The 21,439-nt window shown below is 41.9% G+C and overlaps 1 protein-coding gene and 1 pseudogene across 3 annotated transcripts in view; one reads left to right on the forward strand and one right to left on the reverse strand.

Annotated features, from left to right (window-relative positions):
• elmo3 (engulfment and cell motility 3) overlaps nucleotides 1–21,439 on the forward strand; it is a 130,294-nt gene that overhangs the window by 59,540 nt on the left and 49,315 nt on the right. For all 3 annotated transcript variants that reach the window (XM_088341096.1, XM_088341098.1, XM_088341097.1), the window contains exons 12-15: nucleotides 1,568–1,690; nucleotides 1,765–1,869; nucleotides 3,978–4,086; nucleotides 6,126–6,262. In XM_088341096.1, the coding sequence (XP_088197222.1) occupies nucleotides 1,568–1,690; nucleotides 1,765–1,869; nucleotides 3,978–4,086; nucleotides 6,126–6,262 (474 nt within the window). The remainder of the gene's footprint in view (nucleotides 1–1,567; nucleotides 1,691–1,764; nucleotides 1,870–3,977; nucleotides 4,087–6,125; nucleotides 6,263–21,439) is intronic.
• On the reverse strand, nucleotides 9,982–10,127 carry LOC148363439 (5.8S ribosomal RNA; annotated as a pseudogene).

A 21,439-nucleotide genomic window follows, 5' to 3' on the forward strand; every position in this document is an offset into this window, starting at 1 on the left:
GGTCGGCTCACTCAGAAGAGCCTGCTTTTTCTGGTCCCAAACGGCTCTTAATTATTATTATTATTATTTTAATTGATGTAATATCAAAATAATAAAAAATAATGAACGTTATTTAGTTACTATTGATTTTTTTTAGGTTTTGCATTGGATCCCTGAATAAAACTTGAAATATACATTAAAATATTCACAGATCAACCCAAAAAAAAGTAAAATACAAAAAGATTTTAGCTTTTTATACACTGAACAGATTTAAAGTGGAACAATAACACAAAATCCCTGAAAATGCAAAACAATAACATTAAACTAAAAATATTGCTATAAATAAATGAGAAAATGAAAAACAATTAACTAGCATCAGTGGTGATATATTATTTTACAGTCTGGTAAAGGACATTACAGTTCTGGACCACAAAATGACTTTATCATCCTTATACACAACACAGTGTAATATACTGCAAAAAACACAAAAAATGAAACAAGTGCCTTACAGCAGGGAGCATTATAATGACTCTTTTGAGGTTATTGGCCACTTTTTTCTCCTTAATATTCCTTAGCTATGTGTAAGAGTAAAGGTTTGTGGCGGGCTGTAATATGGGGCTTTATAGTCTTAATGTTATGAAGGAGTTCCATCAAACATCAGCCATGTTTGTAGTTTTTTATGTCAGCAAACGAGCATTTTGCCCCAAAAATGAACATGTTAACTCGTCAACATTAAAGATTAAAGCCATATTTTTGTTTGTTTTTGTGTCTGTGGTTCCGACTTGTGCCGCTATCGGTGTGTGAGTGTTCGTATGAATGGGTAAGTGTGAAACACATTGTAAAGCGCTTTGGGAGGTCTTCAGTGTCTTGAAAAGCGCTATATAAATGCAGACCATTTACCATTTACTTTATTCTATTGCAACCCATTTCAACACAGATCCTCTGAAAATCCCTCAAAAATATAAATTAGAAGTAAGTAAAACAAAAAGGAAAAGACTAGCAATCTGTAAGATTGAAAGATTGTATGCACTCTGCTTCGGCGAAATCAATACCATTAAAATTAGTCTAGATTTGACATTTTTTTCTGCTTTTTATACATGCAGTACATTCTTTTTTGTGTTCCGTATTGAACTCAATTATTACCCAGCACCCATATAGTCCCCTCTTTGTTTGTAAACAGGTGTGACTTAGCCTAGCTGCACTTGCATTGTTGAAGCAGAGTGGCAGAATTCATGTCAGTTTATAGAAGCGCATTGACTCAAAAATAATGTAGATCATAGATAGGAACAGCTAAAAAAAAAGCACAAAGTATGTGCTAGCGGCAAGGTAATGACTTTATTTTAGCCATCAAAGTCAACAAAAAAACCTTGTGTTAGGTGCTGGATTTCTTCCTTTGAAGGTAATGGAAACATTGAAAAATTGGGCTTGAAAGTGCTTGAAGAGTGCTTGAATTTGGCCATGAAAAGCCTGCCAACCCTGCACTGTCTGTGTTTGAAAGGAAACGTATTTAATTTTGTGATCGCTTTGAATACTACCCAAAATGCATGTAAGTAGTAAGCATGCAAGTGTGATTTTTGTATTCTTTTAGGAGCAGAGAGACATCCTTCACAGTTTGCGGCAGGCAGCCTTCGAAACAGACGGCGAAAACACTCTGAGTCACGAGAGAAGACGTTCACTCTGCGCCAAAGAGTTCAAGAAGTTGGGCTTCTCTGTAAGCGCCAGGCCATAGATACAAATGCTCATTTCCTAGTTCTTTTGATATATTTTTATCTATAATCTTTCCAGAACAATAGTAATCCTGGTCAGGACTTGGTGAGAACACCTCCTGGTCTTTTAGCTTTGGACACCATGCTTTATTTTGCTGTACGTAATCCTGATGCTTACAGCAGGGTCAGTATGCTTTGATTTTCCATCATCAATGTTCCCTGTATGCTTGCACAGATCTGAGCAATCACAAAAAGTTTGTGAGCATCTCTTGGAACTACGGTGAGCAACATAATTCCCAAGTGTAACACCAAATTATTAGCAAGCATGTTCAAAACCTGACATAAAATAAAGTTGGCAACACGATTGACTGTTACATTTATTTAGCTAATATTTTGAATGTAACACAAGACCGTTTAAAGAGACCCTTAAAACGTTTTTTTTTTTGTTGTTGTTTTTTTTTTTTTTTTACCATCTGTAATTTTTTTCTGCTTTCGTTTCCTTTTTCCTTGATCTGTTTCTTCTCTAGTTTCCTTTATTATTTTATTTGTAACTTCCTTTTCTCTTTTTCCTAGTCAAGTCAAGTAATGTTATTTGTATAACCTTTAATCACAAGAAGTCTCGAAGGGCTGCAGATACCTCAAACTAGTACAGACCACATTTTACCTTCCCCGAATCTAAAACTTACATGTGTGCAGAGAAAAACTCAAAACCTAAGCATGAGAAAAATTGCGAAACCATCTGTAATTTTTTCTGCTTTTGTTTCCTTTTTCCTTCATCTGTTTCTTCTCTAGTTTCCTTTATTCTTTTATTTGTAACTTCCTTTTCTCTTTTTCCTAGTCAAGTCAAGTAATGTTATTTGTATAGCCTTTAATCACAAGAAGTCTCGAAGTGCTGCAGATACCTCAAACTATTACAGACCACATTTGACCATCCCCGGATCTAAAACTTACATGTGTGCAGAGAAAAACTCAAAACCTAAGCATGAGAAAAATGGCGAAATCTTGAGAAGGGACCGCACATGAGGTAATCCACTTCCAGGATGACCAGGCTGGAGCGTTTTACTTCTTTTTTCTTGCTTTATCCTTTTTCTCTTGAGTTGTTTGAGTTCCAATGTGAATTACTAATCCCAAGAAAATTGAATCGATGAACCAGGCCGTTTGAAATAGCACAGACAATTTATTAACACGGAGAATCACTGATACAAAAAAAGGGGGAGGTTATGGAAGTTTTTGACCGCTGAAAGTCTGGAAGTTACTAGCACAAAAATACATTTTCCGCTGTAATGCTAGTCGATTAGGGGAGCTTCCCTTGTACAGAAAAAAACGCTTATTCCCAAGAACCAGCAAACATGGAGTTAAATCTATAGCCGTCATCTTACTTGCGTTGCGGAGAGATTTTGTCTTGTGCTCCGGATGGTCGCAACGTATGGCCCAAGTGCTGAACTCCAGGCCGCAGAGCAGGCCCGCATAGCCGCTTGCCGCGGCCGTCGTGCGTGACAAACAAGACTGGCAGGCAGACAGGCACGCACGCACGCAGAAGAAAAAGAGAGGACCGCTATCGCTCAGCCAATTCTTTTTATATCGAACAGTGACCCTCGACCAGATCATGCCTCTATGGGCATGGTCTCAGTATCGGGTGACGGTGTTTGAAATTGTTAAACTTGTTGAAAAGCCAAAGAAGTGAGAAATCTGCATAATGTTCTGTACTTGAGAATGTCCCTCCAATCAACATAATTATGTACGGTGAGGACATTATTTTATCAATACATTGCCTTTGATGTTTGAATTACATTCAAAACTTCATGTTATCAGATTTCATTATTGTACATTGTTAATTGGTACGACCGGGAATTGTCAAAAAGGTGAAGCAGTCCTTCCATCCATTCCTAAGTTCTGAGTTACTAGAAACAAGAATGTCGAAGTTATTTTTGTGCTGGGCCTATTTGCTGGTGATAATTAAAGGAAAAACACTTGTCGCTCTATATTTTATTGTCTTAGTGATTAAAGAATAACACAACAATGATATAATTTTTTAAACGCAAACTTACTGTAATTCTGGCTGAATTTGCTAGTGAATTAATTTTGCAATTTTTCATTTGCAGAATAGCTTTTCTTGTACGCTGGTCAGTGCACAATTGCGCCTGTGCGTAGCCTAGAGGGAACATTGACCATAATATCATTTTTTTGTTTCAAAATAAAATATTAATGTGTCTAAAAAAAATAGGTTGTCAGAGTACTGCTTCATTTTCATCAATTTGCAAGCTGACATGAAATCCCACTTGATTCCGACAGTTTGTCCTGGAGAACAGCAGCAGGGAGGACAAGCACGAGTGCCCTTTTGCTCGGAGCAGCATCCAACTCACCCTCATCTTATGTGAAATCCTTCGCATCGGGGAAGCCTGTGAGTTTGCCGTCGGCTTCCGATACCCATCAAGCTGAGGAATGAGGCCAGTGGTGGTTCTACACTAAAGTACTCTCTGGGCGAGACCCCCTGGAAGCGCCTCCCTTTCCCAGCCAAAAATTGCCAAGACACATATTTAACACCAATAAAAGAGGTAGATATATATAGAAAAAGAAAGAAAATGTAGTTGTATAATGAAAAGAAAACACACACTAAAATTTGACCTTTCTGGCTGTCCTTGATCCATAAGCAATAAGCAATCTTCTCCCCTATTCTTGATTATTGCTGATGACAGCAAGGCCAGTGAGCTGTTCCGATTCGAATTAGTATTGTTTAAACATAAGAAGCACAATAGCATTAAGGCCATAAAACTTTTATGACAAAATTGACATAAGCACTTCATTCATTACTTTTCAAGGATTTTTCTAGCTTTAAGTTTGAAAATCGTTAGGATTGAAACGATGTATTCTTTACTGCAATCAGGTAACATGTTTGCCTCTAGGTGTTGCTTGTGTTCCACCATAAAGCTTTTTTTCTGAAAGATATTCCTACACTAGAAATTTCTACACTGATGAAAAAAAAATACTGTACAGTGGAACCTCGGTTCTCGACCATAATCCGTTCCATTTCTTTGTACGAAAACTGATTTGTACAATCACCGAAGCCGTTTTTTCCCATTAAAAGTAATGTAAAATTGTTTTAATCCGTTCCAACACCCTGAATGTTTATTTTGAATATTTAACGTAAAGCTAACCCAGGCTAATTGTACGTTCGCGTTAGCGTAATCTTCCATATGAAAGATTACGCTAACATGAACGTGTAAAAATGAAAAAATCAGGTCGTTTACACGTCATTTAGCACCCGGGTCCCCACAACAAGTGGTGAGCGGTTAAAGGATAAAGAAAATAATTATGAATAGGATTTCTTACCGGTCGGCAGAAGCCATGCTGCATTGCTGAAAGAAGGGAAACTCGCACACCTTCTTCATATTTTGCTATTATTTCTTTCTTAAATGCAATAGTTGTATGCAATACTCCTCTTTTTTCACCTGTAGCAACTTTGCTGCTTGCACCAACCTTCTTCCGAGGCATAATTAGGGGTTAAAACACTCCCTTCACCGCTTTTGAAAAACGAAAACAGAAAAGGAGTGCGCGTTGCCGTGACAACAGTTCTTCACGAGGGGTGGGGGCAATCTACACTCGTACGCCGCTCAGCGTCGCCCCTAGCGTACCGGCGTTCGAACTCCGATTTTTTGAACGAAAAGCGAAGCAAGAATTTCTCAAAATTTTTGGTCGAGAACCGATTTGTTCGAACTGAGAGGCGTTCGAAAACCGAGGTTGCGCTGTATTACTTTAAGTTATTGGAGTTCTGATATGAATTACTAAACCCCCAAAATGGAATCAATGAACCAGGCTGATTGAAATATCACATTCAATTTTTTAACACAGTTAATCAATGGTTGGAAAAAAAAGGGGGAGGGGGCGCCGGGGACTATGGGAGTTTTCGACCCCTGAAAGTTTGAAAGCTAATAGCACAAAGAGAACGTTTCCTGCTACAATACTAGTCGATTTGGGGAGATTCCCTTTTACAGTAAAAAAAAACGCTCATTCCCAAGAACCAGCAAACATGGGGCTACATTTCAACCTTGTTTGTTGCCGTGGAAAGATTTTGTATAGTGCTCCGATTGGTTGCAACGTATGACCTATGTGCTGATCTCAAGGCCGGAGTGCAGGCCTGTACGGCCCCGTTAACCTTATTTGCCCTAAGCTTTACCATGTCTCATTATCAGTCTCTCTGCACACCTTTGCAGCAAGCAGTGGCGCCTGTTTGGCAAGAGTTAAAGTCGGATGTTGTTGGATAATACAAATCCTCTTTGCTTTGCGCACTCATTTAATTTTTCTATTTTTATTTTTTAAGTTCTCATGCCGCCCCTGATGTGTCATGGTAAAAATGTCGCCCTGTTTGCTGCCCGCCTCAACCGTGCCTAAAAGCGCCTGTGAATGAGGTCAGCGACTGACTTGCGTGCTTTTCACAAACAGCCTCAGAGACGGGTTCGGACTACCACCCTATCTTCTTCAGTCAGGAACGGCTGCTGGAAGAGCTTTTCTGTGTGTGCATCCAGCTGCTCAACAAGACCTGGAAGGAGATGAGAGCAACACAGGAGGACTTTGACAAGGTGCAGTAGAAGTAAACAGTGTCATGTGTTTGCTTTTTTGGTAATGGCTGCATGTAGGGATGATGATGTGTCCCGACGGATCACCACCTTATCGTGGTGGGGCACTTTGCGCGTCTCCATGACCCCTAGAGCTATGTCGGCGGGAGTCTCGTACTCCTGGTAGGGTTACCCAAGCCGAACAGGTCGAAGGGTAGAGTCCAGACTAAGAGTGATCCCAAAAGCTGGTGGCGGCACGCTTTGAGGCGGTTTCCTACAGACCTGGATCCCGTTAGCCGCCTGCAGCTGTAGAAAGATGCCGGTCGTCTAGGGTCTCCCTTGCCACTGGAACCATCTTCTTTACAATCAAGATAGTGGCGTTGGGGAAAGCGCACCCCTTACGCCACTTTAAAAACCATCATTGCGCAGGTATCCTTTTACCTGAGTCTCCGACCATAATCCAGGATCGGACTGTTCAAACATCAGCAGACTCACAAATAAAAGAAGATGGTCATCATCGAATCGATGGACAACCCCAACGAGGGATGATAAATCTTTTTTTTCAACCCTTTCTAAAAAGCCTTTCCCTGAGCCCTTTCTTTTTATTAATTTGCCCAGGTTACAAAAGCAGATCCACCCAACAGCACAGGATTGGCCGAGTGACAATGATTCAAACTGTGCATAATAGTAAAAATCACGAACTGGCATCCTATGCCATCTCATTTTCAGTTGTCCAATATAAAAAAACAGAATAACTTAAATAAATAAAAAAGTTCAAATGTTTGTGATATTTTTCACATGCAGAGGTTCATATGGTTGGTGATAATAAAAGTCTGGATATTGATGCATTCTTCATCAAAATTATTGATATTTAATTGCTTTACACGATTTTCATTCATTCTGAGAAAAGTACTCATTTACTCATTCACTGCCAGTGATTTTCTGAACAGCCAGCCTCTCACTGCCAGCAGTTTTGGAGAATTGTGACTGAAAACTGAGCAAATACAGTTTTTGTGGACTTTGATGTTTTTTTTTAGCTTTGGTGAAATCACAAATATATTAACAGTTGTTTACTTCTATGAAGTAACACTGAAAACAATCATTTATTCATAAACATATTAACATTATGAACAAATGACAACCTATAAACAAACTGTCAATAGACTACAGGTGTATGCATGGATGTGCATGTGTGCGTGGGTTTTTACATGGCTATGTGTGTGGGTCTGGTGTGTGCTTGTGGCGGGGTCCTGCTTGTTTTGCCACCTGTAACACATGGCAACAGGTGTTACAGTTCATTAGACTGGATTTGTCCTCCCGGATTGATTACATCAGCAATTAAACTTTGATGTTACTGTCTTTTCAACTGTGCATACAACTAAAATACCTCTATCTGCACTCATTTTATCTATTTCCAAATACAGTGGAACCTCGGTTTTCGAACGCCTCTCAGTTCGAACAAATCGGAGTCCGACCAAAAATTTCGAGAAATTCTTGCTTCGCTGTTCGGTCAAAAAATCGGAGTTCGAACGCCAGTAATGCGTGAGTGCGTACGCTTAATGTGCGATGCTGAGCGGCGTACGGGTGTAGATCGCTCTTTTCGTGACCAACTGTTATCGCGTGCGGACGTGCTTCGTTTTGCTTTCGCTTTTAATATATGTGTACGAAGTGTTTTAGCCCCTAATTATGCCCTTGAAGAAAGTCAGTGCAAGCAGCAAAGTTGCTACAGGTGAAAAAAGAAAAGTAGTGCGTACAACTTTTGCTGATCTTGTCTGCGCCTTCTGCTGACCACCACAAGGGTAAGAAATCCTATTCATCATTCTTTTCTTTATCTTTTTATTTTTTATTTTTACACGTTCATGTTAGCGTAATCTTTCGTACAGAAGATTACGATAACGTGAACGTACGATTAGCCTGGGTTAACTTTAAGTTTACGTTAAACATTCAGTAAACATTCAGGGTGTTGGAACGGATTAAAACGATTTACATTATTTTTAATGGGAAAAATGATTTCGGTGATCGAACAAATCGGTTTTCGAACAGGGTTCTGGAACGGATTATGGTCGAGAACCGAGGTTCCACTGTACTTTAATTTCAGGTTTCTGATTAATAAATGCCCACTAGAGGGAGCCATTGTATTACTTTACCTGCCTCTTCCATTTTTGTAGAGCACTGTGAATTGTCCTTTGTATGAACTGTACTATACACATAAAATGTGTCCTACTAGACGGGTTTACTCTCCATATTGGACAGGACTGTGTCTATACACTGAACTAGTGTAGGAAATTGGCGTTCATGTAACATGGACTGAATGGGAGTTACCGTTTTACTTGTGTCACATCCATGATCAGACCAATCCGGCTCCAGAGGCGAGACCCTGCTGCTTTCAGATGAACCAGACAGCAGCTATTTGTCTGAAGAATCCCGATCTGGTTCACTGATCTCCTCTGAACCGGATTAATCTGAGCCATGCTAGGGTGAATCCCGGTCCTCAGAGGGCACCTGGCATGCACCAAACCCACTCACTCCACCCTTCTCCTTTGCCGGCGTTCTCCGACCCACTCCCACTCTTTCCCTCTCAACCGCCGCTGTATCTCCTGAGATGTATCTAAACATACTTTCCTTCATCGTTAGCTGCCTCAATTGGCTCGGTATTTGTTTTCCATCTTCTTGCAACTCTCCTTTCTTCCTCTGCGAACTTGTTTGTCCACTCACAAACCGATTCCATTAGTGCACCTCAGGTACTACACCAAAATTCAGTAGAAGTCTGATTTTCAGCGACAGGCTGCACCAGACCTCTCTGCAACAACCACCCCACCCTCATTAAAAAATTGATTGATGAATATATTCTTCAATGGCAGTGAGCGCTAGTATTTTGAAATGACAAATTAATTTGTCAGTGGCAGTGAATGAGTCAAATCCAAAGTGTTTATTGTCAGATGCACAGTAAAGAACCACAATTCCCTGCACAATGAAATTCGTACTTTGCTGTCCACACAGTTGCCAGCGTAATAGAACTAAGTATCTATATACATGTATACATAAAATAATAAGACGGATACTAAGATGAAAATACAAGAATAACTAATGATGAGTAAGGCAATAAGAAAAAACACAGTTGAAAGTGACTGCAGTGCAAGAATAGTCCAAGTATGGTCCAGTTTAAAGTGTCTGTAGTGTAAGAAAGTGTCTTTAGAGTGCTGAACGTGTCTAATGTGTATTGTTTTGATCAGCAGCTGTTAAAGAGTAAAAATGGTTCTTAAGACTGGTTGTCCTGCATTTTACACTCCTGTACCTCCGTCCTGAGAGCAGAGGTGTGTACAGTCCGTGTTGTGGGTGGGTGGGGTCCTCAATGATGGAAGCTGCCCTCCTGTGGACTCGGCGGTCGTATATGCTCCGCAGAGAGGGCAGTGGAGTCCTGGTGATCTTCTGAGCGTTCTTAACCACTATCTGCAGGCGTTTGCGGTCCATGGGTGTGATACAGAAACTGCCCTACTTACAAACGATCCGGTTCCGGACGATTGTTCGTAAGTTAAATTTGTTAGTAAGTTGCTTCAGTGCTATATTTTGTGTGTTTAAGGTTTACAGTAAGACCTCAGTTATCGCGGTTAATGTGGACCAAAACCACCCGCAAAAAGTGAAAATCTGCGAAGTAGCGACGACCCTTCAAAAAAAACAAACAAACAAAAAAATCTCATCTCATTATCTGCACCGCTTATCCTTATTAGGGTCGCGGGGGGGCTGGAGCCCATCCCAGCCATCTCCGGGCAGTGGGCAGGGGACATCCTGAACTGGTTGCCAGCCAATCGCAGCTGCAAATCATATTAGTTCTCGCAGCTTGCTGCGTTCTTCATCGATGCACGAGCCGAGTGATCCACCGCTAAAGGCCCTTTAGCCTTTCGCGTCTGTATCGCGGGTAAAATTTTGCGTTTTTTTTATTTTTATTTTTTTTTATTTTTCTTGCCCGTGGTTGCCCGCGGTGAAAAATGTGCAAAATTGGCCGGCGACTGTTCCGCGTCCTTATCGCGGGTAACCGCGGCTGCATCGCTCTGCCGCCCGCGGTTACCCGTGGTCTACATTTTTGAGCAGCGCAAAACTTTTTCGCTTGGCCAACTGCGTGTGAATTTCTTACCGCGTGTAAAGCACGGCTGTATCGCGATCTCAAAAGCGTCCAACAGCGTCTGCTTCACGGGCAGAAATTTTCTGGCCGTAATTCATCCGCGATACGCCCGTGAAAGGCTGTGTGACCACGCCTTAAGAGTCATACAGCTGGAACACATGGCAACAGGTGTTACAGTTCATTAGACTGGATTTTACGTCTGCCCAGGACGATCTGAGATAAATTCACGACAGGGTTTTTATTTGCGCCGCACCGCGGGTGCCGTTCGGTCGCTCCCGCGAGCAAGCCCCTAACCCGCGGCGCGGGTACTTTCGGGCGCGATACGCACGACACGACACAGTTACGGGGGTCCTGCGCACGTCCGCCGCCTGTCGTCGCGCCGCGCTACTGGGGTCGTCGGACGAGCGGGCTACCCCCGCCGCCTTTTCTCGCGGCGCGCCGTGTGACGCCACGGCCGCCGAACTCGCTCCGTTGTGCGGCCCGGGAGTGACCTCCGCCGAATAAACGATTCATAAAATAATATGCTCCATAAAGATAAATAAAGTGCATTTTAACTTTCTTTTGGAAGATGAGCTTCAGGAGGTCCTCCTCCGTGGTATAAATTGGCCCAAAAAAAGCGATCCAACCATTTTCTCAACCACATCAAGTTTTTTTATTCCACTTTCGTTTCATGAAACAGCTCGCCTCTTCTTTACACTTTACACCAACTACATTGGATGGATGCACCAGGTATTATTCAAGTTCTTAGCGCGCTTGACGTGCGTTATAGAATGTTTACACACGTACTACGAAGAGGAAGCGGATTTATTTTGTTCCGGGTGGATGCTGTGTGACCTTTCACAGCTCCACACGCCGGTCACGGCAGAAAGGAGCACAACAGTAATGTCCTGTTCTCGGAAAAATGTGCACACAATACAAAATCTATCTTACAGCAATGTCTGGATATTTTTCGATATCCCCCAAAAATTAGACTAACAAAAAAAAAATCTCCCGTTTTTTTGTTAGTCAAATGGGTGTAAGTATGGGAGCGTCTGTGCTGCCGGACCAAACATTGATGCAGCTGGTCAGGATGCTCTCCACGACGCAGCTGGGAAAGTTGCTGATGATCTTACTTGACATTCCAAACTTCCTCAGCCTACTCAGGAAGTACAGTCTCTGTTGAGCTTTCCTGAACAGCTTTGTTGTGTTGGGGTCCATGTGAGGTCCTCACTGATGTATAAGCTGAGGTTCTTAAAGCTGCTCACCTGATCTACTTAAAGCTCCGGGATAAATAGTGGCTGACGAGGTCTCCTCCCCTTCCTCGTGTCCACTTTCATCTCCTTTGTGCTGTCCGGATTGAGGGTGAGGTTGTTGACCTCGTTCCATGTAACCAGGGCGGCATTAACTCAGGAGGCAGAGCGCTCAAAAGGTCGCAGGTTCGGTTCCCGGCTCCTCCGTGTTACATGCCAAAGTGTCCTTGGGCAAGACACTGAATCCTTAATGTCCCTCATAGCAGGTAGTTGCCTTGCATGGCTAACGCTGTTGGTTAGTTAGTGTGTAAAAGGGAAAAGTGTGAAGCACATTGTAAAGCCCTTTGGGAGGTCTTCATTAACTTGAAAAGCGCTATATAAATGCAGACCATTTACATTTGCACCGTCACTAAAGCGTCGTCGGCGAACTTCAGGATGATGTTGACCTTGTTGGAGGTGACTGAGTCATGCGTGAAGAGGGTGGAGAGGATTGGGCTGAGGACACATCCCTGTAGAGGTCCTATGTTGGTGGTGATGCTGGCTTGTGTCCTATTTCCAATTCTGACAGACGGGTCTGCCGGTTAGAAAGTCCAACAACCAGTCGCAGAGGATGGGGTGCAAACCAATTGTAGATAGTCTGTGGGTGTGTATATTGGGGATGACTGTGTTAAAGGCAGAGCTGTAATCTACAAATTTAATCCTTATGTTGAAGTATTTGTGGTGTGATATTCATGCAGCTGTTGAAACACAGTTGCACACTGACCTTCAAGCATGTAAATATTTAGTGTGGCATTGGATGAGAGCTATGACATACAAGATAAGCCTCAGTTGGCAATATTTGCGCTGTCTGTGTCAAATCAATGTGCGATTAAAGAAGAACTCCTTGATATTGTGCCATTGAAAGAAGCAATAATGGCTGCGTTTGCAAAAGCAAATCTACCCACACCGAAATTAACTGCAATAGCTAAGGATGGCCATGATCGGATCCGTGAACGGGCTTGTGGGGCTGTCAAATATTTCCAGACTTTTGGGATTCCCACAAGGAGCAACTCGTGTCTAAATCACTAAATTTTGACAACGTTATGAAACCTGTAAAGGAAATCGTCAACTTCATCCACACATGTGCGCAAGACCAAAGGCAGTTAAGGAATCTCATCGCTGAGCTGGACCAAGGGCTTCCAGGTGACCTGCTGCTGCACTGCATTGTGAGGTGGCCGTCAAAAAGCCAGTTATTCTCTCACTCTCTCACCTTTTTATTGTTAATATCCCATGCATCAATTCAATGTAGTTGGTGTAAAGAAGAGGCTAGCTGTTTCATGAAACGAAAGTGCAATAAGAAAGCTTTATGTGGTGGGGAAAATGGTAGGACCTCCTGAAGCTCATCTTCCAAAATTAAGTTCAAATAAACTTTATTTATCTTTATAGAGCATATGAGCATATTATTTTATGACGCATTTATTTTTAGTACAAAACTATCCAGGTCACTTATACAAGCCCTAAACATACTTACAGTGGCTTGCGCAACTATTTGGCCCCCTTGAACTTTGTGACCTTTTGCCACATTTCAGACTTTAAACATCAAGATATAAAACTATAATTTATTAGAAGCATCAACAATAAGTGGGACACAATCATGAAGTGAAACACACTTTATTGGATAATTCAAACTTAAAAAAAAAAAAAAAACGAAAAAGAGGGTGTACAAAATTATTCAGCCCCTTTACTTTCAGTGCGGCAAACTACAGAAGTTCAGTGAGGATCTCTGAATGATTCAATGTTGATCTAAATGACTAACGATGATAAATGGAATCCACCTGGGTGTAATCAAGTGTCTGTACAAATGCACGTGCACTGTGATAGTCTCAGAGGTCTGTTTAAAGAGCAAAGAACATCATGAAGAACGAGGAAGACACCAGGCAGGTCCGAGATACTGTTGAAATGGAAGGACTATCAGACCACTGCAAATCTACCAAGATTGGGCCACCCTCCTAAACTTTCAGCTCATACAAGGAAATAACTGATCAGAAATTCAGCCAAGAGGGCCATGATCACTCTCGATGAACTGCAGAGGTCTACAACTGAGGTGGGAGAATCTGTCCATAGGACAACAATCAGTCGTATACTGCGCAATTCTGGCCTTTATGGAAGAGTGGTAAGAACCAAGCCATTTCTTAAAGATATCCATAAAAAGTGATGTTTAAAGTTTGCCACAAGCCACCTGGGAAACACACCATACATGTGGAAGAAGGTGCTCTGGTCAGATGAGACCAAAATCGAACTTTTTGGCAACAATGAAAGACGTTATGTTTGGCGTAAAAGCAGCACAGCTCATCACCCTCAACACACCATCCCCACAGTCAAACATGGTGGTGGCAGCATCATGGTTTGGGCCTGCTTTTCTTCATCAGGGACAGGGAAGATGGATGGAGCCAAATACAGGACCATTCTAGAAGAAAACCGCAAAAGACCTGAGACTGGGACGGAGATTTATCTTCCAACAAGACAATGATTCAAAACTTAAAGCAAAATCTACAATGGAATGGTTCATCAAAAACATATTAAGGGGTTAGAATGGCCAAGTCAAATTCCAGACCTCAATCCAACTGAGAATGTGCGGAGAGAACTGAAAACTGCTGTTCACTAACGCTTTCCATCCAACCTCACTAAGCTCGAACTGTTTTGCAAGGAGGAATGGGCAAAAATATCAGTTTCTCGATGTGCAAAACTGATAGACGTACCCCAAGTGACTTGCAGCTGTAATCGCAGCAAAAGGTGGCGCTACAAAGTATTAACTCAATGGGGCTGAATAATTTTTTACACCCAGTTTTTTGTTTTTTGTTAAAAAAAAGTTTAAAATATCCAAGAAAGTGTGTTCCACTTCATGATTGTGTCCTACTTATTGTTGATTCTTCACAAGAAATTACAGTTTTATATATTTATGTTTGAAGTCTGAAATGTGGCAAAAGGTCACAAAGTTCAAGGGGGCAAGCCACTGTATATAAGCTTCTGGATGCTGTGAAACTGTTAATGAAAGAGAAGGACAAGGACTTTCCCGATCTCTCAGACCTCGGGTGGATTATGTATCTGGCATTTTTTTTCAACATTGTATGCCTCCTGAACAGACTGAACCTTACCCTGTAAGATAAGTTAAAAAGCTGTCTGACCTGATGCAAAGTGTCTTTGCATATGTTAATAAACTAAAGCTGTTTGAGGCGAATATTAAAAAGGGAGATTTAACACATTTTCAAACTCTGCTAAAAGCCAGTGAGCAAGTCACCAGCGCCGCCCTAAAAAAAAGAAAAGAGACAGATACGCAACACTGATTGAATACCTGAAAGAAAGCTTTGTGACCCGGTTCTGTGATCAACAATAGAAAATACCACAGATAGCCCTGATTAAGGTAACCAATGATCTTCTACTGGCAATGGACTCTGGCGCTTCATCACTTGCTGCTGCTGGACCTTAGTGCTGCCTTTGACACTGTGTACCATAATATCTTACTAGAATGGTTGGAAAAATGGATTGGTCTCTCAGGAACCATCCTCTTATGGTTCAGATCCTACCTCTCAGATAAGATGCACTATGTTAAATATAGTGAAATGACATCTGAGCCCCCTTCTTTTCAGCATTTACATGCTTCCATTAGGTGATATTATTCGCAAGTATAATATCAGTTTTCATTGCTACGCAGACTCAACTATATCTTCCGATGGAGCAATCTGCCACACTAAACTGGAATTTTGGAGGCCTGCCTCACTGAGATAAAAGAATGGATGTCACTCAACTTCTTGCGCCTCAACTCTGGTTATTGGTCCTTGGTTATCTAAATGCCGTAACTTGTTCTCAAAAACAGCTCTGAACATTGACAAATGCAATATCACCCAGAGTGACACAGTCAAAAATTTAGGTGTCATATTTGACCCCGATCTGTCCTTTCAAACACACATTAAGAATATTACTAGAACAGCTTTTTTCCATCTCTGCAACATTGCTAAAATTCGCCCTATGCTGCCTCAGTCGGATGCGGAGATTATAATTCATGCGTTTGTTACCTCCCATCTCGATTACTGTAATGATCTACATTCCGGTCTCTTGAAGTCCAAATTCAAGAGCCTTCAGCTAGTACAAAATGCTGCAGCGAGGCTTTTAACTAAGACAAGGACGTTTGACCACATTCGCCCGAGTTTAGCTAAACTGCATTGGCTCCCTGTTAGCTTAACATTTGATTTTAAGGTTCTGTTGGTGGTATACAAAATCATGCATGGACTTGCTCCCTCATATGTTTCAGATTTAATGCCCCCCTATGTTCCGGTCCGGAGTCTTCGCTCTGAAAATGCTGGTCTACTAGTGATCCCAAGAGCCAAGAAGAGATCCGCAGGTTCGAGAGCGTCCTCTATCCAGGCCCCGATTCTGTGGAATGCTCTTCCCCCTGAGATTTGATCTGAAACCTCAGTGGAAATGTTTAAATCTAATCTTAAAACACACTTCTATTCTATAGCATATGAATAACTTATATTTTATGTTGACAATATCATGGGATGGTGTCATAATAGTCTAGTTTGTAATAGGCGTTTGATCTGTGCAGCCCTTTGAGACTCTTTATGATGAAGGGCTATACAAATAAACCTGACTTGACTTGACATGACTCGTCGACCCATTTAATGCGAAGACAGACTGTTTGAAAGCCCCACTCGTAACAGATGAGCCTGCGGCTGAGTTGGAGATGATTGACCTTTTTGAGGAGGATCGACTGAAAGCTGTGTTGGCTCAGGTGGTTCGATTCCCGGCTCCTCCGTGTTATATGTCGAAGTGTTCTAGGGCAAGACACTGAATCCCTACTGCCCCTAATAAGCAGGTCGGCGCCTAGCATGGCTGCATGGCCACTATTGGTGTGTGAGTGTGTGTGTGTGTGTGAATGGGTAAGTGTGAAGCAAATTGTAAAGCGATTTGGTAGGACTTCATTGACTTGAAAAGCGCTATATAAATGCAGACCATTTATCATTTAGCTGTGGCAAAAGTGTGCCGTTTGACAAATACGCCAACATCAAACGAGCTGCGCTTAAGATACTGTCCATGTTTGGGTCAACGTACGTCTGTGAGTCAGTGTTTTCCGTCCTGAAACATGTGAAATCAAAGCATCAATCTCTTTTGACTGACACTCATTTAAAATAATTGCTTAGAATAGCAGTAACAGAATACAACCCAGATTTGAAGAGGATTGTTCAAGATAAGGATTGCCAGAAGTCTCACTAAGCAGTAAAGTAAGAGAAATATGTTATGTTTGAACTGAGAGTTTTTGTGTGTAGAACAGTGCTCACAATGCTGACTGTTGAAAATTATTAATATAATGTTGGTGTTTGTGTTGGATTCTAAAGCTAGCAGCCGCGTATTCCTCATATTATTTTCATCACATCTAGCCAAGTAGAGATCTGTGTATGCGTGCACACCTGATTAATTAAAAGATTATGTTTATGTGTACCCATGTGTATGATGTGGCTTTTTAGTAACAAAGAAAATAATCTACTAGCCCCCGTCGACAATTATGATCTGGCTCTTTGTAGTGTCACAGACGAAAAATTGGCTCTTAGTCGCTGAATGGTTGGCCACCTCTGCTGGAAGGGGTTTTCGGTCTACGTTATCATTCTTTCAAATGTTGAGATTGTCATGATTGTTTTCCGTTTTTAGTGTCAATAAATTTGTTCAAACCAAAAATAAATAAAGAAAATAGAACAATAAAAAAAAAAAAAAAAAAAAAAAAATCCTTATAATATTGTGAATGTGCTTGATTGCTGTTGAGATTGTCAAGATTGTTTTCTGTTATTAGTGTCAATAAATTTGTTCAAACCAAAAAAAAAACTCCTTATAAATGTCAGCCGGTGATGATAGCGCACCGTGTCAGTGAATATTTGTTGAGAATGAGAAAGCATTGTGTAGCGTGTTGCCGACGTTTTAATTAAATGTGAAAATATGTTCAAGGGAATTCTCTAATCTATTTTACTTTGGATTACAGTAGTAAACCGGTTTAGCAGCCCCTGTGCTGTTGTGTCTATGCTCACCAAAAGGGAGTGTATTTGGACAAACACTCCCCCAGGCACAGTACAGTTTTTATGTCACCTTTTCATCAGAAAACCTTTGTACATGGAACATATGTCAACCTCAGCCAATTGCTCACCTTATTAATCGGGCAGTATTCGAGTCAGTTAAATAGAGAAGAACAGAGAGGCATACTTGTCAACCTCCACGGCTCCAAGCCCTTACAAACTGTTGTATTTTCCCTTACAAAATAGAAAATAATCTTACACCATATTTTTTTTTCAAACGTGTTTATTTATGTAGTTTAACATGATGTATTGTACATGTGTTTCGTTATATTGTATATATTGTTAATTAACAAAGATTAGAGATTTAGAGGAAAACCGATTGCAGATGAAAACGCCCACAAGGTAACTGTATAAGGTTGAGCCGGAGGAAGCCGGGGAAGGAAAAAATCTGATCCCTTGTGGGCAGGGAAGTAAGAGACCCCTTTTTAACATCGGATTTTACCCCAGACCAACTGGATTCTTGCATAAAGAATTTTAAAAAAGGAAAATCACGGAGGACAGGCTCAGTCTTGAATTTTATCTGAGTTTTTGGGATATTTTAGCACCGATCTGATTACTGTTTTTAACGAATTTTCCAGTCGAGACAACATGCCAGTTTCAGAATAGGGATAGTGACTCTATTGCACAAAAAAGGGGACAAAACTGACTTAAAAAACTGGCGACCCATAACGCTTTTAAATGTGGACTGTAAACTCTTTAGCAAGCTTTTAGCAACACGTATGACTGTAGTCTTAGGAGACTTGGTTGATCCGGACCAAACCTGTGCCATCGTGGGAAGGAAAATCAGCGACAGTCTCGTGCTGATCCGTGACACCATCTGTTATGCTAGAGACAGAAACATGTGACTAGTGGTCCTAAACCTAGACTTTGAGAAAGCCTTTGATCGAGTCTCGCACCAATACCTCTTCAGGGTACTGCAAAAATGTGGCTTTCCCCAAAAATACATCAAGTGGGTGGGACTGCTGTATCGAGATATCTACAGCAAATTAATCATTAACGTGAATTTATCGAAAGCAGTAGAGATCAACTGCGGTGTACGTCAGGGTTGCCCTTTATCTCCCCTTCTCTGTGTTCTTTGCATAGAACCTTTGGCACAGACTTTAAGAAACGATAAAATTGTGGAAGGGATTAATATCCCAGGAAGTGGGGGACAAATTACTAAGTGTGTTTTGTACATGGATGATTTTAATATTTTATGTACTGACCTCTTATCCGTTAGAAGAGCTTTTGACTTGACTGACCCGTTTGGGAGGGCCTTCTGGGTCAAGGCTCAGAAAAGACACAAGCGAAGTTTCATGGACCGTGGAAAGAGACAGAAAAGGCAGGACTCCCACTGACTGTGTTAAAGACAGACCAGAAAATTCTAGGGATAAAATGCAATGGGAATGGAGGAGGCGAGACCAACTGGGATGATGTGACAGGGAAAGTTAGGCAAAGACTTGGTTTTTGGACCCTAAGAAAACTGACAATAGAGGGGTAGGTCCTAATCATCAAAGCGATCATCCTCCCATTACTTTTATCAATCAGTTTAGTTTTTATGCCCAAAAGAAACGTGCTTTTACAACTGGACCGAGCCATCTTTACCTTTATCTGGGGCTCAAAGTGGGAAAGGATAAAGAGGGATACAATAAAAAAGAAAAAGGAAAAAGGGGGGGGAAAGGGTGCCTGACCTCCAGCTCTTCCTGGGGAGCAAATATGTCTCCCTCCGCTCCCAAAACGCTGTGGGCCCACCCAACAACCCGAAAAGTCAAGCGATGACCCGGTTCTAGATGGGCTTGTACTTGCGGAAGCTAAAACTTGTACCAAACAATCACGTGATACCAGTGTCCTTTAACTTGCCACAAACACATCTTTTTATTCGGGACTCTTCAAAGAAATTGGATTTAGAAACACAAGAATGTCACACTTTACAAAATCACAGGGCCCTTGTGGCTATTGTGCAGGAGCGAGCAACAATGAGTCCTGTGCGGGGGCTTGCGCTTGGTGAGCCTACAACGGTCTGGAGCAACGTAAATCATCCTGCCCTCCCAAGCAGACTATGGGACCTGTCATGGATGGTGGCTCATGAGGTTTTCCAAGTCAGAGCCGTCATGCACTACCAAAAAATGTCAGCGATTTCGACCTACCCTCGACCTGACTGTGGCGCCCAGGGGTCGATGAGGCACCTTTTTTTGGGAGTGCAGCGCTGCCGATGACCTGTGGGCAAGGAAAATTCACGGACTTGCCAGCAGGGGAATCCCTGACGCACAGTGGTTTAAGGGATGAGTCGGTCGAAAAGGTCACAGAACGACTTTGTCAAGGACTGGCTCACTCTCGCCGCCATCAAAGACGTCATCTGGACCTCCAGAAACCTGCTGGTAAGGAGGTGCAGGCAGATCCCCCCCATGGCTATGCTCCGAATGGCTGCAGATACCATACAATCTGTGAGCGGCAAGCCTAGGACGCAGCCATAAAGAAGAGTTGTCTGCACCCACCCGTAGGAGGGAATCGGAGCTCCACTGTGGGGGTCCCGGCAGCAACGGCCTGGCTTTTCCTGTGGTTGTGGAAAGTAGAAGCAAGAGGGGAGGGGACCCATCTGGGCAGAGGACTGGAGGATGCTGCTTGGGAGGGTGGGAAGAAATCCCACTTGAGAATACAGCTGTGCCCCTGCACAATAGTTTTGCCCTTTACACATTGGTTAACTGCTGTGAAAAGTGAAAATTGTTCAAACCTCATATTGTTTGACTATGATATAATGAAGTTGTGAATGTATTTAATTGCTGTTAAAAGTGTCGACAAAACCTCATATTGTTAGAATATGATATAATGAAATTGTGAATGTGTTTAATTGCTGTTAAGAATGTCGAGAAAAAATGTTCAAACCTCATATTGTTAGAAAATGATATAATTAAATTGTGAGTATGTTTAATTGCTGTTAAAAGTGTCGAGAAAAATTGTTCAAACCTCACATTGTTTATTTGCTGTTAAAAGTGTCAATAAAGTTGTTTAAACTAAAAAACAGTTTGTCTGGGATGCTGCTTTGGATGTGGTGTAGAACTACTTTCCCAAAGCACTTCATAATGATTGGAGTAAGTGCTACCGGTCTGTAGTCGTTCAGGCAGGTGGGGTCTTCTTAGGGAAGGGGACAATGGTTGTGGTCTTAAAACAGGAGGGAACTGTGCTTTGGCTAAGGAAAAGGTTGAGATGGAGGTAAAAACATTTGCCAGCTCATTGGCGCATGCTTTGAGAGCACGGCTTTGTGGGGATTGACTTTCTTCAGGACTCTGAATACTTGGCCCGATGAGACTTTTGTAGGGGGTGAGAGGTCTGGTGGTCCAGGTGTGTGTGCATGTCTCTGTGTCGCTGTTTGTGGCCTTAAAGCAGGTGTAGTATGCATAGAGGTCGTCTGCGGAGTTGATTGTGCTGGTGGTGGTCTTGTAGTCTGTGATGTGCTGCGAGCCTCTCCACATCCGTCCAGAGTCAGTAGTGGAGGGAATGCCATCCAATTTATCTCTGTACCGTCTCTTTGCCGCTGTAATGGTTTTCCTCAGTCTGTACTTAGCAGCTTTGTACTCAGCCTTATTGCCTGATGTATGTGCAATACATTGAGTCCGCATTATGCGGTGTACATGACAGTGTATCCAGGGCTTTTTGTTTGGAAACTTCCTGACTCATGTGGTGGGTATGATGTTAACACAAGTGTTAATGTACCCAGTCACATACTCAGCAAAGTCTTGTATACTGACAGAAAGTCGGCTGAGTGGCTGCAGCT

The sequence above is a fragment of the Urocampus carinirostris genome, chromosome 7 (genome assembly GCF_059441175.1).
Source record: "Urocampus carinirostris isolate Australia breed hairy pipefish chromosome 7, RoL_Ucar_1.0, whole genome shotgun sequence".
In the NCBI taxonomy this organism is placed as follows: Eukaryota; Metazoa; Chordata; class Actinopteri; order Syngnathiformes; family Syngnathidae; genus Urocampus; species Urocampus carinirostris.